Source organism: Schistocerca gregaria, chromosome 3 (assembly GCF_023897955.1).
Source record: "Schistocerca gregaria isolate iqSchGreg1 chromosome 3, iqSchGreg1.2, whole genome shotgun sequence".
NCBI classification, from domain to species: Eukaryota; Metazoa; Arthropoda; class Insecta; order Orthoptera; family Acrididae; genus Schistocerca; species Schistocerca gregaria.
The window spans coordinates 174199033-174223874 of NC_064922.1; the positions used below are offsets into that span (position 1 = coordinate 174199033).

Sequence of the window (24842 nt, forward strand, 5' to 3'; positions counted from 1 at the left end):
AGAAATGGCATACAAACAGCATTCTTTTCAAAGGAATAGCCACAACTTTGGCTTTAAATGATAATACAAACCCACTTTCTGAGCAGAATTTTGAAGAAAATTAGATTTAAAATCCACCCAAAAATAGAAGCAATCAGCAGATCACTAGCATTTATGTACTGCTTTTTTTTTTTTTTTTTTTTTTTTTTTTTGCAATATTACAGTTTATTACAGTTCATGGACTGTCTGAAAGTACAAGAGTCACATGAGTTACTAAGTCTTGGAAAGTAAAATTTTACTGAAAGCAGGAAGCACTAATTAATTTTATTCTAAGGGTTCTAAAAATATGACTTTAATCTGAAGTTTTAAGGATTAAGAGAGAATGTTTATGCTCATCAAGTGTACAAAGTCTCACTTCATGGCACACACATGAATGTATGCTGTCAGAATTCTTGTGGCAGCTATACCAAGGAAATACATTTTCTCCTTAAATTTTGAAGTGTTCACAATAATTTTCACTTCCAAACTTGGAATGGGAAAAGGGCTTAAATAAGAGTTAAATAAATACACAAATACATTTTTGAGATGATTATTTTATTAGAGTGGAGAATAAGAATTAACAGTATATATTCAAGCATCATTACCAATATTATTCTGTACATCATACAACCTGATGGACCAACACTGCTGGCATACAATACCCATTTCACTGGAAGTTTGTTTACCTCCCACAACATATACACACATAACTAACCAATTTAATCTGCTTGCAATACTTCTTGGCAAAAAGATAAACAAAAAGATAAATTGCAGTACAACTAGGAAAATGAAAGTTTTATTTGTGGATGGGAAAAGATAAAGAATGAGGGAAATACGAATCTTGTATAATTGAAGCTTTTAAGTGGCACTTGCCCTTAATTTTGAATTCATTCCTGGTGAGAACAAAATATTGGAAACTAACATTGCTGAACGGAAATAGGGAAAATTATAATGTTTTAGCACAAAATATTTAAAACAGGTTGTGACAAGCATTTCATATGCGTAAATTCGTTGAGCTTACAGAGATGCCCAACAGAAATCTGAATCTATACTTCTATAGAGCAACACAAGAATACATTTTCATCTTTCTTCATGTGATATTTCAGATTTTGATCTTACTATACTGACAGCATGTAATAATTTATATATAAACCAATTTTTAAAAGTGTTACGATTTTTAATAATCCATACAACCTGAAGTTCTTCAAAGGTTTACTGCTTGTAAAGATGAAATGTTTCATTATTCTGTACAAAGCAAAAACAAAAATTAAAAAAAAACATAGTTACGTAACTTTGAGTCAGTGACTGCTGGTGTAATTTTGTTCAAAAACATTAGTAATGATCCACTATACAATAAAGTTCACAGTACACAATTAACGAGTAAGGAAAAAATCATATTCAGTTGCAGAACTAACTTCATTAAAATATATCATTTTGTTCGACTTAAAATTGTGAAGAGCGTTCAATGGTAATCAGCAACATATAAAAGTGAAAAATAAAATTGATTACCACTGTCAGAATAAACTATTTTCTGAATAGATGTTACACTTTCACAGTCAAATAATAAACTTAACACTGGATGTACAAAGAAATACACAAGTCATGGTTGGTTACCTTTTATTTGTCTGATATACTTGCAAAAGACAATTTTCTCCCATGCTAAGACTTGTGTTTTGTACCACAAAGAATGCAACATGCAAGCATGTGGTACATATTGAGCAGCTCTCAATTACAACAACTGATACACGTCTGGTCCGCCACCAAAAACTTCTTATTAATTTTCCTAATGTTCTCATAAAACATCCACAATGTTTCCTATTATATGTTAAAACAAAACTGAATCACAACTTGAGAAAGTAATGCTGCTTATTACTCAAGTTATTAATTACTCATAAGTCTGCGACGAAATACGAAACTGAAAAACAGGTGTGCCAGGTTCGTGCAGTTGTTGCTGCTGAAGTGTGTGTACTGCTGCTTATAATGTATGAAACTTCAAATTTTTTAGGCTTCACTGCCAGAAGTTTCTCATGAAGCCCCTCCCTCCTATCCTACTGAGTTTTCGAACTCAGCCTCTTACATATAATGCGTGTTGTTACTTATCTTACTCAAAACCCACATTACAATTTAAGCTGTTTTACTGTGACATGGAAAACAAGTAACTATTAGAGACATGTTCCCATGAATCACTATTAATAAAAAGGAAGCAATGTGATGTAAATACTAAAACAAATTGATTCATATGACAGGAGATATGATTTTGAACTATTCAAGTAACAATTCTGTTTTCACAATCCTAAAGCATATAAAATCGTAATCCCGAATACTCTGTAAGAGAGAAATAAAATACCTTCTTTATGAACAATGAGAAACATTACAAAATAAGTTTAAGATTTTAATTCTTTTTTTCCCGAAAGGATCAATAATGATTATGTTGAAAGCTACTTCATGTAATACATCGGAAAATTTCATTAAAACACATTACATTACCTCCCTTGAATTGCGAGCGTTCACGCAAGCCAGAGTACTGATAAAATGACAGCCATGTCACAATTTACTGTGAAATGAGTAAGTTACAGCAGCTGATAAGGAGGGAGGGAGAAAGTAACTGTTGCTTTTATTTTTAAAGTTGAGACCGTAGTCTTATGGAAAGCAACTTTGCCTTCGAGTGCCCCCCCCTCCACGGTATCTTCCCGCCAGCTGGGGGGCGACGTGCGGAAGATTACATCTTCCAGTGGACTGAACCTGCCCATTCCCTTGTATTTCTTCAAACCCAAGGCGTCCAGCCCTCGTATAGCAGAGCCAAGTTCTTAAGGCACATTGCTTCTCGAATTACATAATCAACCTGAAACAAGGTGATATTTTGTAAACACAAAAGTTAAATATCAGTTTAATTACAGAAGCTACAATAAAATCATTACTGTCAGAAAGGAACAAAAGCCAACATCAGTGCACTCAGGTGGTAAACAACATAGGTTTTCCCAAGCTAAGCCAATTTCTAAACTAAGAAATAGATTATTTTAATCTTTACTATGAAAAGGATAGAGTACCATATAGCAAAGATGTCGAGTCACAGATAGCCACACAACAAAAAGACTGTCAAACAGTTAAGCTTTGGCCAGAAGGCCTTTTCTCACTCACTCACTCACTCACTCACTCACACAGTGTTCATAAAATTGTCATTACTCGTTCCTGTATTATTCACTGTTCCATTATACTTTTTTTTTTAAAAAAAAAAGAAAGAAATCCCTAGATTTCTGTGTTATTCAAATTCAAAAATTTCCTTGAAGAATTTTTTGCCGCACGTGAGAGCAAGTTTTATTTTCCTTGCTTTCATGCCCGTAAATAAACTGTTTCAACTTCTAAGTGATAATAAGTAGTTCAGATGGAATTGAGATCGAGATAAATACAAAACTGATAATTTTTTTCCACTGTTCAAGAAATAATTTCAATCATAATGCTTTGTAACACTATTACTACATATAAATTTAGAATGCTTTATTATGAACTTCATTTACACAGAGATATACAATCTACATTATTTTATCATTCAGGCATCTGTATTCTGGATCACATGTAACTATTTCAAAATACCGTGTGATTCTTGGTAATAACTAATCGTTTCTGAATATGAAATGAATTTGCTTCTTGTTATAATACCAAATGAAGTGAAGATAAATTGCCCTACAGTAGAAGTAGGTACATTTACACCAATAACAGGACCACTTTTTTGTATTTTTTTAATTCTATGTACACTTTAGCATATTTTAGAACCAAAATCATGGGGTAAGCACTCAGAGACCAGAATAGGCAAAGAAAGCCACAAAAGATACCTTTGTAAAAGTAACATATTAGTTGCTCCTAATTCTGCTGTAGTGCCTTTTAAGTCTGACTGACGAAATTAATGTCATTATAGAAATAGAGCCAAAAAGACTTTTAACTCCGATTTTGTGAGTATACGGGTGGAGATATTTGTGGCTAAACCATCAGCTAGATGATACCAAAACAGTGAAAATTAAACAATAGTTTTAGAACCATCTGTAAGGTATAAGCTCTTGTCCTAGAAAAATGTTGTTATTACAGCTGCCCATCAGCATTTTGTGCAATGCTATCCCATTTTAAGTATACAAGAAACTTCACAAAAACACTTTGAACTGGTATCACACGAATGTAATTTCAATAGGTGTTGAGAACAATTGAGTTCCAAACTAGAGTGTAGTTTGTAACTAGATACTCTTCATACTATGATCATTGTTAACTTGGAACAGGACACTTTGAGAGTGTTAGCCAAGTTACTTTGCACTGAAACAAATGACCTGGATCCAAAGTCTGATCTACAAAAATAAATGTTCAAATGTGGATGCTTCGCTTACACGAATCCATAATAGACGGTTTCAGAAGCAGAATTTCAGAGTCACTTATAGCAAAAATGACTGGACATTTATTTCTGTCAACAAATCAGTTCAACTATTTCCAGATTCTCTCAGAATTCCATGAGTCCTTCAGAATCCTTGGCATTTAGCTCACTTCTCCAAATTGATTTTTCCAGATTATTTCAGATTTTTGAGACAAGTCGCCACCGACTTGAAAACCACAGTAATTTAAGTAGTAATTTGATAGTAGTAAGCAGAACATTGCACAACTTACATAGTAATTTAGTGTGTTTAAATTACAAGCAAGAAACTAACCAGTTGATTGTATATGAGTGTGTCTACTGATGTGACGACCTACAGTGGGGATATAAAAATGAAGCTGAAATAGTAATCACATGAGACTATTTTATGACCACCAGCAAGTGAATGGCTGTGGTTGTAATTGCTATGCAGAGATATTTCTGTATATGCATTGTATAGGGGCAAGTGAATCAAACACATTGATAAAACACCACTGGATTTGATTTAGGCCAGATGTTTACAGTATGGCGTATGTCAAAATGATAATTTCCCAATCTGTAATCAGAGCTGTTCACATAAAAAATGTACACTGTTTCACTAGGATGTACAGAAATATATTTAAGGACACCACACTGGCTGCCTGCTACAATAGAAACTGAAAATAGTGGCCTTAGCACATTTACATAGAAATCTGACTAACAGATGCAGAAAAACAGGGAAAAGTTCAAATTTGATGTATGATTAACAACAAAGCTATCACAAATAAAGAACTAACACAACTGGACAATGTTTGAGTTCAAAGAACAGCAGAAATTTTGCCAAAAGCATTCACGTGAAGTGAATCTGGGAAACAAACCAGAGTGCAGTGTGTTAGCCATTCAATATCACATTCAGCTGCAAAAGTAGAATACCTTACAAATAATGCTATGATAATAATATGATTAGGATTACAACACAAGCAAAAGTGGTGCATTGGCATAGCTAAAAGAAAACTAAACCACAGTAAGTTTTTGAGCTTTTCCTCATTCTGTGGCATTAGAATAAATCTTTAAATCATTCTGTGTAGTACTGACACTTATGAGTGGTAACTGGACAGGTGATACACATGTGCATGTGCTTGTGTTTTAACTGTACCATCTGTCATTCATCAGTCAGTGAATTGTGGGTCGACTTTAATTTTTTGTTTGCTAATCAATATTGAATGTGTGAAAACGGTCCACGAGTTGTGCCCGCATATTCAGCAAGTGAGAACATTACCTGAAAAAGGCAAGGTCCCAAATCAAAGAGTTCTGGCCCAGTATACAGTTTTGATCCATCAAAAAGTTTCAGGACATTGCACACCCTGCTGTACACTGAAGGAATTGTTCAGGAAATAGTACCGATTGTTTCAGTGCGTATCACTGGAAACTTCTTTATATTTTGAGTGTGTGCATAACCAAATATGGAATATAGAACAATGGAAACAAACATGGGGGGGAGGGGGGGGGGGGAAGATAGGAGGAAGGGTGAAATGTTCCACTTCATTTGAAGTGAGTCATTTCTCCTTACCTGTTCTTGAACAGAGGCTCTCTTGTTAGGGTCAGGATCTCTACCTTCCAGTTTCATACGTACTCTACGCCAGACTCCCAATGCATATGCATTTCTTTCTTGGACAGCTGAAAAAGAAGCATAATGTATTATAACTCTTTATACTGTTGCTTACTTAGTAGAGGACGTAGGTAAGCATAAATCACAGATAAGAAACTGATTTTTCCTTACAGTTTAATGAGGTGACTTGATACTGCTATCAGGAATATCAAGGTCTGTGTGTTTGCACTCAGCAGTACAAATTTATTTTCTACTGGTTTTAGTCACAGTAACAATCTTCATAGAACGAAATGAAGCTGTACATTTTTATTGAAAGCATAGATTGCTACTCACCATGTAGTGGAGATGTTGAGTCGCATAAAGGCACAACAGAAAGACTGCTAAACATTTAGGTGTGAGTGTGTTTTTTGTCTAAGCCAGAAAAAGGCCTTATGGCTGAAGGCGTACATGTTTAGCAGTCTCTTTGTGTATGTGCCTGCCTGCAACTCAAGATCTCCACCACACAGTGATCAGCGATCTATACTTCTCATAATCCTGTCATCATTCCATCCTGAGTTTTCCATTGATTGAAGCTGTATGTTAGACAGATACATAATTCAACTTTCAACTGAATACCATCTGTGTTAAATTGTTTATAGCACCATGTATAACAGGCCGTGATTTTCATATCAGCAGGAAACTGACTTCACTATGTATAAACAGAATCACCATTAATGTAGTAACAAGAGGACTGAACACTGCCAATACAATGCAAGCTTTCTCTTTGATGAAATCCATAGAAAATAAATAATAAATTTGTACAGATGATGGCAAACAGTCTTTCTTATTTGAAATTGCAACCACCAGCTGTATCCTTTCAATAACTTCGGTGATCTAATGTGATAGTAAGATCTATATAGGCAGTTCCGCTCACCTTTGCCTGTGTTTGGATCACGCCTGTGATTAGTTGGAGCTTGTGGTATGCCTCTCTGGGGAGAAAAGCACAAGCTCTCTTGCCTCATCAGTGGAGGCCTCCGAGGCTTTGCTTCCTGGCCACCAGGCTTCAGTTGTTTTGAAAACTCAACTAACTGCCCATACACTTTTCCTGTAAACAAATCAACAATTTAACAGGTCAGGAACACACAAACAGAATCAGAACTCTTATCATCGGAAATTTTACTGGTCTTAGGGGATCAGTACCACAGTACACAATATATCACATACAAGAAAAGTTGAAAGAGAGAGACACATTAATCATTGAAGAAGAAAGTTATTGGATAAAAAAAAAAAGATCAATTTGTAGGCTTGTACAGCTGCATAAGTGAAGCACATCCAATGATTTGCTTTGTAGTGTCGCAAAGTTGGTGACACTGTGCTCATACTCCAACAGCTTACACAGTCACAGATAATGTCAAATTTTATTAATTTTCATATTTTCATAATCTTTTAAAATAAAAAGTAACAAACACACACACACACACACACACACACACACACACACACACACACACACACCACACACACGCAGTGGGGCTACACTGTTTCAGCACTACAGCACAACTAGGATCAGGATTTGTGTTGGATGGAAAGGGCAAGGAGAAAAACGGACAGAAAAGGGAAGTGTGGGTGGTGGGTGAGGAAGGTGGCTAATGGCTGAGAGGGACAGGCTGCAGATGCATGGGTCAGGAATGCAGCATCAGTGAGGTCGTTCTGGCAGAAGGCATGGGAGTTGTGCCAATGATGATATGGAGGAATGGATTGGGAAGGGGACTACAGAGGTGGGGTGGGGGGAGGTGAGTGCAGTGCATGTGAAGTTGGGGGTCACAGAGCAAGGGAGAAAGTGAGTATGGGGCAGGGACTAATTGCCATACACCAGAAGGATCAGTGAACTCTGCTCTGGACCACAGACTGGCAGTGGCCATTCATTTGGGTGGACATAAAACACTGTTCAGAAATTGCAGCAGAACTGGTATATGAGAGGGTGGCGGCTTTCGCAGGTAGGCCTGCCTCTGTTAGGATAGGATAAGCTCATGACGGGAAGGGGTGGGACATGATAGGAGGGGGTGGGGGTGTGGAAGGTGGATGGAATGGTCAGGTGTTGAACCTGAGTCTTCCCTTCTGCTGGGGCATGAACCATGTGGTAAGGGTTTGGGAATACGTTTGGTGTAAAGATGTACTAGAATACTGTGTAGGCTCATGGGCAATAGGAACGCCACTTTGGGTGGGAGGGTGATCAGAATTCTTCTGGGTAGAATGTTCCCGATTTCCATACTCCTCCTGGCTTCAGACACTGCCCCATGATACTAAGGCAGGTGTGTGTGTGTGTGTGTGTGTGTGTGTGTGTGTGTGTGTGTGTGTGTGTGTGTTTCAGCGACTTCCTCTGTTGTCACAGTTAGGATATTTTTATAGGCCATTTAGTACTTTATTTAGTTGGTCAAATCACACAATGGAGCAACAGGTCACAATTGAATGCCTTCTTTCTGAATTTCAGGCAAACCATACAGGCTTGGTGGACTAGGAGATCATGTTTGCCGAGTCTTTATCTGATTAATAGTGAGCTCCCAGGTTTTCAGCCAAGTTGTTGTTTCCATTTTCGGCATAATATTTTGATGACCAACCCAGCTGTCTTCTATGAGTTTTGCTATTATGTGTGCTCGTCGCCTCGACTTCAACCAGACGGCGAGCTATTGTTGATCTCCCGCCGCTATTTATAGCAGAGTTCGGTTCCCAACATCCACTGCTCTCTTTGATGTTCTTTTGTTGTACAGACCATGCACTGATACTCCATAAAACGCAAATTCCCCCTAATTCTGATAATTGTAATGGTTTGTGAGGTTCAAATAAGTTCATGATAGGCCCTGAGTGTTACTTAAATTTAAACATGTGCCCTTGTTTCTTAAGTTTTCCAACATCTTTATTTAGACAAATTCCTCAGTTATGCTGTCTCAGACATTGTGTTCGCACCATGAGGTGACCCTCAGGGTATTTTATGTTATAATTATATTCGAGGCAGAGTTCAGTGACAGCTGATTTCCTTATTTATTTTAGTTAGGTGTGTCACTGATGTTCCTTGCATCTCTCCTCGGTTGTTCTGAAAGTCACATTTGCATCGAATGCAATATAAGCCTGGCTTTTGGAGACCACGACCATCTTCAACATAACAAAGAACACTTTTTACGTTAATTGAAGGGAGCGAAATATACTGGATGCCATTTTTCTGTAGGAGTCTACTGATCTTTCCGGATATTGGAACAGTGTAAGGCAGGTAAGTGATCTTTGGCTTCTCTTCCTCAGTGCCATCCTCTTTGTTAGGTATTCTCAATTTTAACTGCATCCCTTGGTTCAGCTTGATGTTCTGAGTTCCCATTCCTTCGGAACACCAGTAGGTGTTTTAATTCTCTGGTGAGGCTCTCCTTGTCTAAAACTGTTCAAGCTCTATGGACCAGGGTCTTCAACACCGAATTTCTTTGTGATCAATGGTGATGGCTTGAGGCATGGAGACAGAGGTCAATGTGTGTGGGTTTCCTATGCACTCTATGACTGAAAGACCCACCAGGTCTTGTCTTAACTAAGATATTGAGGAAAGATAGTTGGCCCTCGCAGCACCAGAAGAAGATGGTTGGGTCGCTCATCAAAATATTGTGCAGCAAATAGAAACAACAACTCAGTTGAACACCAAGGAGCTCATTATCAATCACTCACTCTGGGAAAACCTAAGAGATAAAGTGATCTCTTAGGTTTTCCCAGAGTGAGTGATTGTTTGGCATGCCAGAATTCTTCAGTAGCTTTGTTGTGATGAAGTGGGACCATGTTCCACAGTTTTGCATGGACTATCTTCCAAAACTTACGTTTCATAATGATACGCTGTAGCATTAAGGACAACTGTAGCATTTCCTTAGTCTGCAGGCAGCACAATTAAATACACACACCTCCCGTCCCCTCCCCTCTTAATATTTTACTTAGGCGGCTTGTTCTCACAGCCACATTATTTAGTTTGCTACAATGACATTCTTGAAAATAGACACAGATCCAGAATGCTATGGAAATACTGCAGCTGTCACTATTTGCTGCCAAGTATCTCTTAAGATAGGTGAAACTAAGATCTATATAAGAAAATCCTTAGCACTATATGATCCATACTATTAGAAATAACCAAACAAGGAAAGACTGGCAAAAACTAAAATCCAGTATATTTAGAGAAGGAATTGCTGCTTTTATTACCCAAATCTTTGTATGTCCCTTAATTATTTAAGAAATTGTTGTACAAGGAAAAAATTATGAATGGCGCTAAAATATTTTCCTCCTTAATTTAGATCACGAACACAACACACAGTTACCATAACTTAGTTTTTACTGTATTTATCCAAATGTAAGCCACAGCCAAAAACTGAGACTCTAAATTCAAGGGGGGGAAATGTTGTGGGCACACTTCAACATCGAAACAAAGTTGGTTCATTTTAACATGAGGTACCAATTAGGTAGAATGGATGAAGTTGCAGCTACAATAGTTGGGTTCAAGATGTAAGCTCAGTCAAGCTTAACCAAGGTGTCTTGTAGATTAATTTACCATTTCACCACTTAAAACTACATACATTATGTGATCAAAAGTATCCGGACACCTGGCTGAAAATAACTTAACAATTTCATGGTGCCCTCCATCAGTAATGCTGGAATTCAAAATGGTGTTGGCCTACCATTAGTCTTGATGACAGCTGCCGCACTCACAGTCATATGTTCAATCAGGTGCTGGCAGTTTCTTGGGGAATGGCACCCAATTCTTCATAGAGTTCTGAACTGAGGAGAGGTATTGGTGTCAGTCGGTGAGCCTGGCACCAAGTCAGCACTCCAAAAAATCCCAAATGTGTTCTATAGGATTCAGGTCATGATTTTGTGCACGCCAATCCATTACAGGGATGTTATTGTCATGTAACCACTACAACACAGTTCATGCATTAAGAACAGGTGCTACATCATGTTGAAAGAGGCAATCGCCATTCCCGAACTGCTCTTCAACAGTGGGAAGCAAGAAGTTGCTTAAAACATCAATGTAGGCCCGTGCTGTGGTAGTGCCATGCAAAACAACAAGGGGTGCAAGCCCCCTCCATGAAAAACACCACACCATAACACCACCACCTCTGAATGTTACTGTTGGCACTACACATGCTGTCACACGACGTTCACCAGGCATTTGCCATACCGACACCCTACCATCAGATCGCCACATTGTGTACTGTGATTTGTCGCTCAACGCAACATTTTTCCACTGTTCAATCATCCGCCATTTATGCTCCTTAAACAAAGCGAGGCGTTGTTTGGCATTTACCAGTGTGATGTGTGGCTTATAAACAGCCACTCGGCCATGAAATCCAAGTTTTCTCACCTCCCTCCTAACTATCATAGTACTTGCAGTGGATATTGATGGATTTTGGAATTCCTGTCTGATGGTCTGGATAGATGTCTGCCTATTACACAGTATGACCCTCTTCAACTGGCAGCTGTATCTGTCAGTCAACAGACGAGGTCAGCCTGTATGCTTTTGTGCTGTATGTGTCCTGTCACGTATCCATCTCATTATCACATCAGTAACAGTGAACCTAGGGATGTTTAGCAGTGTGGAATCTCACGTATGGACGTATGACACAAGTAACACCCAATCTGGCAGTGGGTAGCAGCACAATGCACCTAATATGAAAAACATTATGTTTTTGGGGGTGTCCAGATACTTTTGATTACATAGTGCAACTTGTCTGTACAGAATATATAGTAATAGAACATTTTAAAAATCAATACTAGCAGTCAGCTGTCATGCCCCATTTCTGACTGTATCGCTATCCAGCACAAGAATTATGTCAACGTAAACATTACGTGATGTGTGTATTATTCTGTGTTTGCCATTGTCTCACTAGAGTTTGTTAGGTGGGCAAGATTTAAATGAAGAACATGCAAGGATACAGTGTGTAATGTTTACATTCTTAGGGTGAAGAGAGTACAGGATTCACGATTGATAGGATCCATCTCTTGTCACGGGTAGGAAAACATCCAAGACATAACGTCATCCATACTGACCTACACACAGGCTTGCAAATCAAATTTTCATAGTTAACTTTAAATTAATGGCTTGCAACATATACAAAATAAGAATGACAAAACAGATATTAACAGTGGAAATATAAAACACAATTTTATTACGTTTATAATACAAATTCTGAAATCATCATCATTTGATTCCTTGTTGCCCAGTTCTTTGTACAGAGAATCATCCTCCATACCATCTGGTACATTTAATATGTAACATTTTTAAATGCCTGTTGCACAGTCCGATTTGGAACACACTCCCATGCATCACGAATCCACTGGCACACTTATACCAAATTTTCACGTTTTACATATCCTGCTGGTGTTGGTTGTCTGTCTTTTTTTGAAAGCCAGTCTGTGTAAATATGTTTAAACTTGTCCTTGAATGGCTGAGCCAAACAGGCGTCAAGTGGTTGCTAAATTGACATCCTTCCTGGAATTACTGCCACGTCCGTTTTGCTTTCTAATAATTTTCATTTTACTGCAGGTCTTGTATGGGATGCACATGCATGTGACACCTGTACTCTGAGTAAATCAAGTTTCTGTCAGGACAACACTGCCATACATGCCTAATCCATTACAGCACCATATCCTCCAAAAACCGCTCACTTTCATTTGCTCGCACAATTACAGTTTTTGGAAACACTTCAAATTTCGGTAAAGTATTTTGTTTGAAAACTATGACTGTGCAAGCAAGCCTGACATCCATCTGTTTTTCATTTCCTGATGTGTGAATACTTGATTTTTTTCTGGCTTCAACTGTACAATTTGGCAGCATGTCAAAATATATGGGAGTTTCATCAGCACCCCTTTCCGACCAAAAAGATACTGGTTTTCAGTGCGCTGCCTAATTATGAAGTGCTGAAATTCCACAAGTTTCTTTGTAATTTTTTGGCAGCTTCTGTGCATTCAAAGTTCACCTCTGAAGTGAAAAATCCCAGCACTTCATAAAAAGACCAATCCAGTTGTGGCTAACATTAAAATTTTCGATTTTTTTGCACTCAAGCAATTTCACGTGCCTTAATTTTTAAAATAAAATTTTCTGCGTTCAAAGCCAGTCATTTCTGATGCTGTTCTTTAACCCTTTTGCAGTCAGCCGATTTGGAGTGGTGTGTAGTGCTAAAAATGTCACATTTATTTATACTGTTTTGCTACATTCTATTTAAATTGCCATATATCATACAGTATTCATTTTAAAAATATGAAGAAATTACCACTTATCCATAAAAGTATGTAGAATATTATAGCTTACACAGATCATCATAATGTTTCAAATGAATTCGATTGCGAGTCCAAATAAGAAACACATATTTATTTAATTTTATAAATTTGACTTTGATTCCATATATCCTACACTGTGCTTCAGTTTAAGAAGGCTAACTACAGTCCATAGAATCTACACACATTTGTGAGTAAAATGACCCGAGGGAGATGAAATTTGTGTTATTATTTAGAAAGATAGTAATTATTCATTTGAAGAGAACATTACAGAATTTCTGTGTCGACAGTATGACTTAGCATTTGTGTTTAGGAAAACATTCAGCATGCTACCCCTTATTACATCTACTGCAAACAGTTCTTGACCTTTTCCTTCCCTCGCTAGTACACACACAGCATCTTGACTCTTTCTTCTCTGGAAGTTTTCTCAAACCCGAAGAACCACGAGGATCATCAGTTGCAAATACTGTAATAGGGAAGTGTGACATTTAGTGCCAACTAGACTCTCAAGAATAGTAAGTTGTTCATGATGTGTGTAATGACGTCTAAATATATTATTAGCATGATCTACCAATGGCTGGTACCTGATACATGTGTCATAATCAAGATGGCCTAGCGCTGGACATTTCTGACTATCCACAAGATGAAAGAATTTCATAAGATGCCTAAATCGGCGGGCAGAAAACATTTTTCCAAACGATGGAAATGTCTGAAGGTTTAGTGCTCCAGTATGAGAGCATTGTGGGCCTTTTATTGAGTCCCATATTTAGTAAGCATGCAATAAAACCTCTTCCCTCAGTACTTGTCACATTCTTCCATTTCTTACACGGTTTGGACAATGTAGCATGTTTAATTACAAACTTTAGCCGAGTGATTTGTTTCAGTTACAATAAGCTGCAGCAACGTTGTAGTAAAGAATAGATTGAAATATTCTATTACAGGAGATCCTGCTGGCAGCATATGTTTTGGTCCTGGCAGTTCTTGAAATGGATGTGGTAATGGCTGTAGTGTTTCAGGCGCAATTACTTCAGTGTATTGTACATCTTCCATTTTGTCTTCACTTTCATTCACCATATCGTCAAGTACATCACTGTCACTTTCTGAAATGTTACTACTTTCGCTAAAACACACTGTATCACTAGTACATTCTAAAAGTTCACAAATTTCTTCGTCGGTAAGGCCTCTGCTGTGGCCTGGTGCAGGTCGCATTTTTCACAATAAGCGGAGAAAATAAACAAACTGTAAATGCTTAACGTGAAGAAAAACACACAGAAACAATGATAAATAACAGTACTGCACAAAAACAAGAACGTAGAATGCAATAACAGAATGTAAACATGCACTGCGAAACAACGTCAATAAACATACAATGCAAAATCGGAATAATCAAAGGCTAATATTTCACTGAAAAGATGCTCAATTGTCGACAGCTATTGACCTACACATAGCTTGAGTCAAAGAGCATCTGTAACAGCATGCCAACACCATCTAGTGCCCGATTCTGTAAGATAAACAAGACGATGCAGTGTACCGACAAATCGGCACCCTGACAGTATTAGCGACAGTAGGGGGTGACGATAGATCGTTACCTTGACATTCAAAGGGTTAACAAACTCACTTCCAGAGCACAAATCAGCCACATTTTAGCCCACTAAAGGCTTTCCTGCTACTGGAACTTTACATAATTTGTCTGTTGGCAATGGCCATCATCTGACATTGCTTTCATCAGTTCCATACTGCAGACCTGCAGCACAATTAGAACTTTTTTTAGCAAAAGAAGTAACTTTCTTCTACAATTTGGCACAAAAATGAAAGCACTTCATTATGGTTCACTAACACAAAAACTTCACAAACTTCAATGAAACAATATGTGAAATTAGCGTGAGCCACAGCTTACTAACTTATGCAACAAACCTAAAGCCTTATGCTTTGTTGATATTTGTATAAAATTTATTTTTGTGGCTACAAATATTCGAAAGGCTGCCAAATCATAAAATGAGCAATACTGAACTTCTGGATATATTAAAATTCAATAGAGAGAGAATTAGACTTGTCTTCCCCCCTCTTTTTTTTAATGATGCAAAAGTTTAGGCGCCAGTATTTAGCCTTGCACCTGCATAGCACTGCTCACATCTGATAGCAAAATTTAATTGTGGCGGCTCCTAGTGCCATTTTTCAAACTTTCCATTTGCTTTGCACTTGACTCTAAGCTCCAGGCTTGTTTTTGGATCCCAAAAAACAAAACAAAAAATTGCATGTCCTTAAAATGGACACTTACTTTCAGTGGTATGCTATAGCATGCAACACATGTATTTAATTAATGTTTACCAGCTAAAACATAAGTTTTTGAGTCATTCTCAAAATTAACTTACCTATTTTCTCTCCAAAGTAGTCAATTTCTTCTTTTGCTTGCAAAACTCTCTCAACAGTGAAATCTTCTTTTGATAAATCCTTTACAAAATTAGTGAACTGCTCCAAAAAATATCGATAATTTGCCAAATAGTCATTTAAACCAACCAGAGGGCAATCATCAAACTGCAAACACAGAGAACAGATTTTACTAAGAACACGATTTGTATTTGGTCAAAAACCATGCAATGAGAAATCCACAAGGACTAACTTTGCAACATACCTTTGTCATTGACCTCATTAAACTACGGACATCCTGCATTAGTTTCAGGTGGACTGTTTGAAGTTCCCTAACTGATAGAAGTTTTCCTTTTACTGTCTCTTGAGTTTTAAGAACAGTTTCCTGAAGAAGGCTTATCTGTTCCTGCAATGACTTTGCCTTATCTGGAAGTGTTTCAAAAATGTAATATTATACAAGGCTATGGAAACAGAAAACAGAGCAAATGGACAGATTGAAACAGTGTATATAAATAGAGGGAAACATTCCACGTGGGAAAAATATATCTAAAAACAAAGATGATATTACTTACCAAAGGAAAGCGCTGGCAGGTTGATAGATACACAAACATACACACAAAATTCAAGCTTTCACAACCAACGGTTGCTTCATCAGGAAAGAGGGAAGGAGAGGGAAAGACGAAAGGATGTGGGTTTTAAGGGAGAGGGTAAGGAGTCATTCCAATCCTGGGAGTGGAAAGACTTACCTCCCGGGATTGGAATGACTCCTTACCCTCTCCCTTAAAACCCACATCCTTTCGTCTTTCCCTCTCCTTCCTGAAGAAGCAACCATCGGTTGCGAAAGCTAGTAACTCTGTGTGTGTGTTTGTGTGTTTTGTTCATGTGCCTGTCTGCCGGCGCTTTCCCGCTTGGTAAGTCTTGGAATCTTTGTTTTTAATATATCATCTTTGTTTATATATATAAAATTGTTTCAATTTAAAATATTGTGATAAATTTGCTACATTTTATTTTTTATTCTGGTATGCTTTTTTATATTGAAAACAAAGATAACTTAAATAATCTAATGCTGTTTATGTGTTCATTTACAAACTGTCTACTGTAAACTTGATGCAGTCACATATACTCCATCTCATTTCCCTCCAGTACACGACTACAGGAGGATTACATTTGATATCATTTGCAAACTATCACATAGTAAGTTTTAGATCATTTCTGTAACTTTTGTTTGTCAAACTAAAGTCAGATTATGAGAAAATCTGCTTTAACTATATTGCAACGCACTAAATTAAAGCAAAAAAACAGTACGGCTCATAGTCGTACAAAACAATTATTTGTCTTCACTTCTGAATACTAGATTATCTTCAAAATGAACTAAAATGTCAGCTAACATACTGATTTCAAGTGAAATACTTTTGTTCATCTAAGCATCAATTTGAGCTAACTGTGTCCATACAAAGACCCGGAGATGACTGGTTGACTGGGCGAGGTAATCCGACCCATCAGATGAGGGAAGGGTGGGGAAGGAAGCGAGCTGCGCCCTTTTGAAGGAACCAGCCTGGCATTTGCCTGAAGCAATTTTTAGGGGAATCGCAGAAAACCTAACTCAGGATGGTCGGACACGGGTTTGAATACTTGTCCTCCCAAATGAGAGTCCAGTGTGCTAACCATAATCAAATGAACAAACAGTAAATAAATGCTACTTGATAGTGGAAGTAAGTTCAATGCCTGAAGTATAGCTCAAACTAGGCATTCTGGCTTTTCAGCCTCACTGAACACAAATGGTGCCATAAACCAGTTCAGACTTCTACGCAAAACATCCTATCATTTGAATACATTACATCGTAGTTAGTCAAAGAACCACTGAAAAGGCCAGGAGAGATGCTCATGCTTAAATCACCTGATTATTTGATAAGAAGCCTGAACCAGTTACAACACCTTGTGCACAATCCAACACGTAAATAAATAATCAATTTCTTCGGGTAATTTCACTACTCAGTCTCTACACCTTAGAATCACAGTGCCCATTCTTACAATAATGAAAGCAAAAAATTATTCTTCAGGCACCTGCAAATAGTGTCTTACCTGAAATACATATCTCAATATCCTGAATCCATGCCTGGTCCACAGGCCCTGCTGGAGGAAGCAACTGCACCAAGTTCTCTTCTGCTGGTGTAATTGTTTGATTACAGCTAGCTGCCAGCATACAACTTTTCTCACATTGCTCTAGCAGCTGAAAATTACACACACACAAGCTGTAATAGCCAAATAATTTAGAAATATCTAACTATTTGAAAGTACAAGAAAAGCTTAAACTCACACCCAGATACCAACGGTACACACACCTACAGTATATGAGCGCACATTGCGTATTTCTGCCAATCTGCGCCAATGATATATATACAGGGTCTTTAAAAAATGACCAGTATATTTGAAACGGCAATACAAACTAAGCGAGCAGCGATATAAATACACCGTTTGTTGCAATATGCTTGGGACAACAGTACATTTTCAGGCAGACAAACTTTCGAAATTACAGTAGTTACAACTGTCAACAACAGATGGCGCTGCAGTCTGGGAAACTCTATAGTACGATATTTTCCACATATCCACCATGCGTAGCAATAACATGGCGTAGTCTCTGAATGAAATTACCCGAAACCTTTGACAACGTGTCTGGCGGAATGGCTTCACATGCAGATGAGATGTACTGCTTCAGCTGTTCAATTGTTTCTGGATTCTGGCGGTACACCTGGTCTTTCAAGTGTCCCCACAGAAAGAAGTCACAGGGGTTCAAGTCTGGCGAATAGGGAGGCCAATCGACGCCGCCTCCTGTATGTTTCGGATAGCCCAAAGCAATCACACGATCATCGAAATATTCATTCAGGAAATTAAAGATGTCGGCCATGCGATGTGGCCGGGCACCATCTTGCATAAACCACGAGGTATTCGCAGTGTCCTCTAAGGCAGTTTGTACCACCACAAATTCACGAACAATGTCCAGATAGCGTGATGCAGTAATCGTTTCGGATCTGAAAAATGGGCCAATGATTCCTTTGGAAGAAATGGCGGCCCAGACCAGTACTTTTTGAGGATGCAGGGACGATGGGACTGCAACATGGGGCTTTTCGGTTCCCCATATGCGCCAGTTCTGTTTATTGACGAAGCCGTCCAGGTAAAAATCAGCTTCGTCAGTGAACCAAATGCTGCCCACATGCATATCGCCGTCATCAATCCTGTGTACTATATCGTTAGCGAATGTGTCTCGTGCAGCAATGGTAGTGGCACTGAGGGGTTGCCGCGTTTGAATTTTGTATGGATGGAGGTGTAAACTCTGGCGCATGAGACGATACGTGGATGTTGGCGTCATTTGGACCGCAGCTGCAACACGGCGAACGGAAACCCGAGGCCACTGTTTGATCACCTGCTGCACTAGCTGCACGTTGCCCTCTGTGGTTGCCGTACGCGGTCGCCCTACCTTTCCAGCACGTTCATCCGTCACGTTCCCAATCCGTTGAAATTTTTCAAACATATCCTTTATTGTATCGCTTTTCGGCCCTTTGGTTACATTAAACCTCTGTTGAAAACTTCGTCTTGTTGCAACAACACTATGTTCTAGGCGGTGGAATTCCAACACCAGAAAAATCCTATGTTCTAAGGAATAAACCATGTTGTCCACAGCACACTTGCATGTTGTGAACAGCACACACTTACAGCAGAAAGACGACGTACAGAATGGCGCACCCACAGACTGCGTTGTCTTCTATATCTTTCACATCACTTACAGCGTCATCTGTTGTTGAAAATTGTAACTACTGTAATTTCGAAAGTTTGTCCACCTGAAAATGTACTGTTGTCCCAAGCATATTGCAACAAACTGTGTATTTCTATCGCTGCTCGTTTAGTTTTTATTGCCGTTTCAAATATACCGGTCATTTTTGAAACACCCTGTATGTGGCTTTAGGGCGCGCAACTACAATGGTCATTAGCGCCCAGACTAAATTAGGAATGGACCCCGAGGCACAAGGTTAAAACAGCAACTAAAAGGGACAATACTATGAAAGAAATAGACAGGCAGAGGATTAAAAAAAAGCAGCATAATCAAATGTCCTTAGACAGGTTTGTCAAGCTGATAAAACGAAGAACACGAGCAGCTGCTCCTGGGTCATCCGCTAAAATGGCATCCAGAGTATATGGCAGGTCAAGATCACAACACAGTGTATTAAAATCCAGACAGGACGTTAAAATGTGGCGCAGTCGTCAGCAGATGGCGATGGCTGAACTGGCAGTTTCCAATTCGTAACCGGGCCAAAATGACCTCCTCCCTCCGAGAAGGGCATGAGGACGACGTCCAAGCTGCAGGAAGAGGTTTCAAGGTCCGAAGCTTATTGTCCATAAGTGCAGCTCAATCGACATGCCACAGCGATAAAATGCGCCGACAAATGACTCTGCTACAATTTGATGAAGGGACACAACAAGAAGCCGTCCGAGGCTGGAGGACCGCAGCCTTGGTCGCAGCACCTGCAGCTTCGTTCCCAGGGATACCGACAAGGCCAGGAACCCACAAAGCTAACCGGAGAACCGTCGTCCACCAGCTGCAGAAGAGAGCGTTGGATCCGGTGCACGAAAGGGTGAACCGGATACGGATCACTGAGGATCTGGATGGCGCTCAGAGAATCTGAGCAGATAACATAAGCAGAATGTCGGTGGCGGCAGATGTAAAGAACAGCCTGGTAGAGGGCAATGAGCTCAGCTGTGAAGACCGAACAATGGCCATGGAGCCGGTATTTGAAACTTTGTGCGCCGACAATAAAAGAACACCCGACACCGTCATTGGTCCTAGAGCCATCAGTATAAATGAATGTCATATTAATGAACTTCGAACGAAGTTCGACAAAACAGGAGCGGTATACCGAACCGGGGGTAACCTCCTTTGGGAGCGAGCTGAGGTCAAGGTGAACGAGGGCCTGAGCCTGGAGCCAAGGTGGCATGTGGCTCTCGCCCACTCTAAAGGTTGCAGGGAGTGAAAAATCAAGGTGTTGAAGGAGGCGGCGAAAACGAACTCCAGGGGGTAGCAGGGCAGAGACATACAATTCGTATTGACGGTCGAGAGAGTCGTCAAAAAAAGAACGATAAGACGGGTGGTCGGGCATTGACAGTAGCCGACAGGCATACCAACAAAGCGGTATATCGCGCCGGTAGGTGAGTGGCAATTCACCGGATTCAGCATGAAGTCTCTCGACGGGACTAGTATAAAATGCTCCAATCTCAAGACGTAAACCCCGACGTTGTATGGAGTTGAGGTGTCATAAGATGGACGGCCGTGCAGAGGAGTATACGAAGCACCATAAAACAGCTTGGAGCGGATGATCCCGAGAAACGGATGGAAGGACCAATTGGCATGGTCGGAAGGTGTCAGCTCAGGCAATCACCTCTCCCAGGGCCTGGCCTTTACCAGGGGGTACGTGCGTGCCTTACTTGTCTACCCAGGGCAGTGAATTACGCGTTACCCCGTCACCGGCTATGCGTGCGAACGCGTGGGTCGGCCTTCAGGCACGCACAGGGAGGAAGGAGAAAGAGGAAAAAGAAGGGAGAGAGGGAGAGAAAGGACAGACTGTCTCAAATGCCGAGGCGGAGACCAGAGAAGGCAAGGAGAAGAAGGCAAGAGAAAAGTAAGACAGTGAGATGGAGAAGAACAAAGAAAGGAAAAAACCAGAAGACGTGAAAAACCATAATGACCGCAAATATAGGTCGTGGAACCCTCCGTCTCCAGACGCAGGCGCTAACTACCCTCTTGAGGGGGCGGGACTCTTTTTAGTTGCCTCTTACGACAGGCAGGAATACCTCGGGCCTATTCCAACCCCCGGACCCACAGGGGGGCTGCACCAATGACAATTCAGCACGATTTGACCAATGAAATAATTCAAGAAAAAATTAGGAATTGTTCATGATCAAGGAAAACTACTGCAACCAAGGAATTTTCACAGTTAGAAGGTAGAGGCTGGAGATTGAAGCTGGCAAGTCCAGAAGTCTGGTAAAAACAGCCACATTTTCCAGAAGGAAGAAAGAAGATTAAGGTTTACTGTCCTGTTAACATCAAGGGCATTAGAGATGGAGGACAAGCGCAGATGGTTTCAAGAATATGTAAGGAAATTGGCAGTGCCCTTTCAAGGGAACCACTCTGTAATTTACCTGTTGTGATTTAGGGAAATTCTGGAAAATATAAATCAGGATGGTCAGACACTTATGAATAGTCATTGTCCCTAATGCAAGTCAGGTGCTAACTACTATGCCACCTCGCACAGACACATTTTACGGCACAGGACAAGAATGTTCTGCTCAAATCAATCTCTCATAGTGATGACAGAATTTATAGGATGGAAACAGACAACAATGAGAATAAGATGGCACTTATCTGGCTTAAAAACATAAAGTTGTACACAGAATTTCACTAATTTTAGAGCTATCACTTGTTTATCACATCAACCTTTACAACAACAGGGCTCATTGGCACAGAAGTATGAATGCCATTGAATAATTAAAATGAACCAATTTAATAACAAATTTATAACAATAAAATTCATTAGCACAAGTTTTTTATGACCTTTGCATAAAAAATTAGTGTATGACATTTAATTATTGTATGCGGCAGGAGTTTCCAAGAGCGAGATAATTACAGGAAAGGGCACACATTATACGCTCCCAGCTGCCACGCTTGTACACTACAAATAAGGAGCAACATGCAGATTGCTCGCTCAACATTGAGTTGAGTGGGTCTTCCTCCCAAAATCAGGCCTGACATTGTACTTAAAAACAGTGACTATTTAACAGAAATAATGTTTGGAGGACACAAATTTACATTCTCAAAATTTAATGATGAATGGAAAATTTCATATAAAGATGTGAAACAAATATGAAAAAGAGATAGAGGGGCTCTATCTCTTTGTTAGTATTTGTTTCACATTCTCAAAAACTAATATACGACAGTCTCTGGATAAAAATTTCTGTTTTAAACTAGGTTTCAATCAATCCTCTATGAACTGATGCCATGACTGACTTGTGTATCCACACCAACTATTTTTATTCAGTGAAGTTTAACTTAAAAATCCTCAACAAGTAGTTCATTCTAACAAAGGAGAGAGTTAACAACAACATGGGAAGGACAGGTTGCTACTCACCACGCAGAAGAGATGGTCAGACACTGACAGACACAGTGGAAAAAAAAGTGTGCTAAATATTAAGACCAGTGCTTTGCCTGAAAGCTTAATATTTTAGCAGTCTTTTTCAATGTACCTGTCTGGGACTCAACGTCGTACTAGCAATCTATCCACTTCATACTATTATTATTATTATTATTATTCCATCCTGGACTTTCCAAAGGAATGAGTTAATAACTTACAGTAAGTATTAAAAAGGAGGAAAAGGATAAAATAGTCAGTAATCAATCTGCTGATTGATTTAAAGATATTATTAATGGAAGTCCATTATGAAAGTATTAATACCTGCAGGAAAGCAGCATCCTGTGAGACTGCTTCTGATGTTCGAGTACGGAGAGCTTCATGATGCAGCAGAGCATTGCAAGTTGAACCTATCAGCGATGCAAGACGTTGGTCTTGTGCCATACGTTCATTGGCAGCTGCTACTGCTTTACCAAATGCTGCCAGCACTTCAGCTAATGCAGGGTTAGCACCTGCTGCCCATTTCAGTCTTTGCTCTACACTGGCCACCAAGGTATTCTGTTGCTCACGAGCCTCTGTCAGCCTTGTCTGTAATGCCAGGAGTGCTGAAGATGCCTTGCGTAGCTCCAACATAAAACTTGAACGGCCTGTAACACCCAAATACCAATTATCAGTCAAATTTATAAAATGATCTTTTTTTAAAAAATCACAGCAGCATACAAATCTACATACTACTGAAAGGTCAGCTACCTCAAACAAGAAACCCAACAATTAAAACTAATAACATTTTCATATCACTTAGCAACATCTGCAGATATCTGGCAGTCCGATCAATGAAAGCAGGCATTTTATGACACAAATTAAGATATTAACAGAAAAGCCAGTGAAAATTATACATGTTTGTGGGAGAAGGTACCATGAATTACAAGCTATCATCACATGGCATTAAGGCATATCAAAACACTGTCTTCAATGGCGTAGTTGGCTTCGCAGTTAGTGTACAAGCACATCAGCTCTGATTTGAGAACTGTAGCTCAATCATCAGGCACGTACAAAGGGGCCTTCCATACAACACCTGTCAAAGCTATACTGGTAGTACTGAAAATCTACCCAATCAATACTGGAGTACATTTACACTCATCAGAAGGAATTTACAGCATGAAAAATGTGAAGAAATCTGTAATTATGTAATTATTTCCTAAGAGTACACTGAGTACTACATGCAGTATTGCTCAATTCTTCTGAATGTCACAAAAAAGACAAAAACCATATACTAGGTGCAGAAATCTAAAATTCCTAGAAAAAATAAAGTAGAATTTGAAGCATTATTAAGCATGAAATGAGTAAACTCTGAAAGGCAAATGATACTGAACTCCCAAATGACAGTAGTAGTGAGAATTTTTCCTAACACAAGCTGAAAATACAGAAATAATAAATTGTCCTTAAAAGCAGATAAAAGTACTTAGACAGGCACTGCATACTCCACCAAAAGGTATCAGTATTGCCAATTCATCTGTTCAAGAATTCACAAAAATAACCAGGTCACTAAAAAGTAGTAACTCTTCTTGCAATTTTGGTATCTGTCAAAGTACAAAACTTGTGCACTGGCTTGGTAATAGCACGTTGGAGTTACCTTTGTAACAATCTGATGAGTCAAGATATTTTCCCACATGTTTAAGTAACAACAGTTCATAGAAGTGGAGATAAGCAGCTGACCTTTAATTATAGACCAATATCTCTCATTCCCAGTCCACAAAACTGAGAAGTTGCTTACAACAGAGCCATCTTTTCGGGAATAACATTTTAACAACAGATCAGCTTGGATTCCATAAAGGGTTCTCCACTGAGAATGCAATATATGATCTCACAAACTCAGTTTTAATAAAAGTAACAATAAAAATTACCCAGTTGACATTGTCTGTGATCTTGACAAGGCCTTTGACTGTGTACATCACAAAAATCTACTAGGGAAATTAAAATTGTGTATCATTTTATGTATCTGACCCAAGCATGGATGGAATCATATTTTAAC

At 39.0% G+C, this 24842-nt stretch overlaps 1 protein-coding gene across 1 annotated transcript in view; it reads right to left on the bottom strand.

The window, feature by feature from the left end:
* Positions 1 to 552: 552 nt before the first annotated feature.
* Positions 553 to 24842, bottom strand: part of LOC126353895 (serine/threonine-protein kinase SMG1-like) — a 364235-nt gene continuing 339945 nt past the window's right edge. Inside the window, exons 48-54 of the mRNA XM_050003118.1 lie at positions 23135 to 23457; positions 17718 to 17865; positions 15901 to 16061; positions 15641 to 15803; positions 6910 to 7080; positions 5958 to 6064; positions 553 to 2860 (exon numbers count right to left, since the gene is read on the bottom strand). Coding sequence (XP_049859075.1) covers positions 2783 to 2860; positions 5958 to 6064; positions 6910 to 7080; positions 15641 to 15803; positions 15901 to 16061; positions 17718 to 17865; positions 23135 to 23457 — 1151 coding nt within the window. The 3' untranslated portion in view covers positions 553 to 2782. The remainder of the gene's footprint in view (positions 2861 to 5957; positions 6065 to 6909; positions 7081 to 15640; positions 15804 to 15900; positions 16062 to 17717; positions 17866 to 23134; positions 23458 to 24842) is intronic.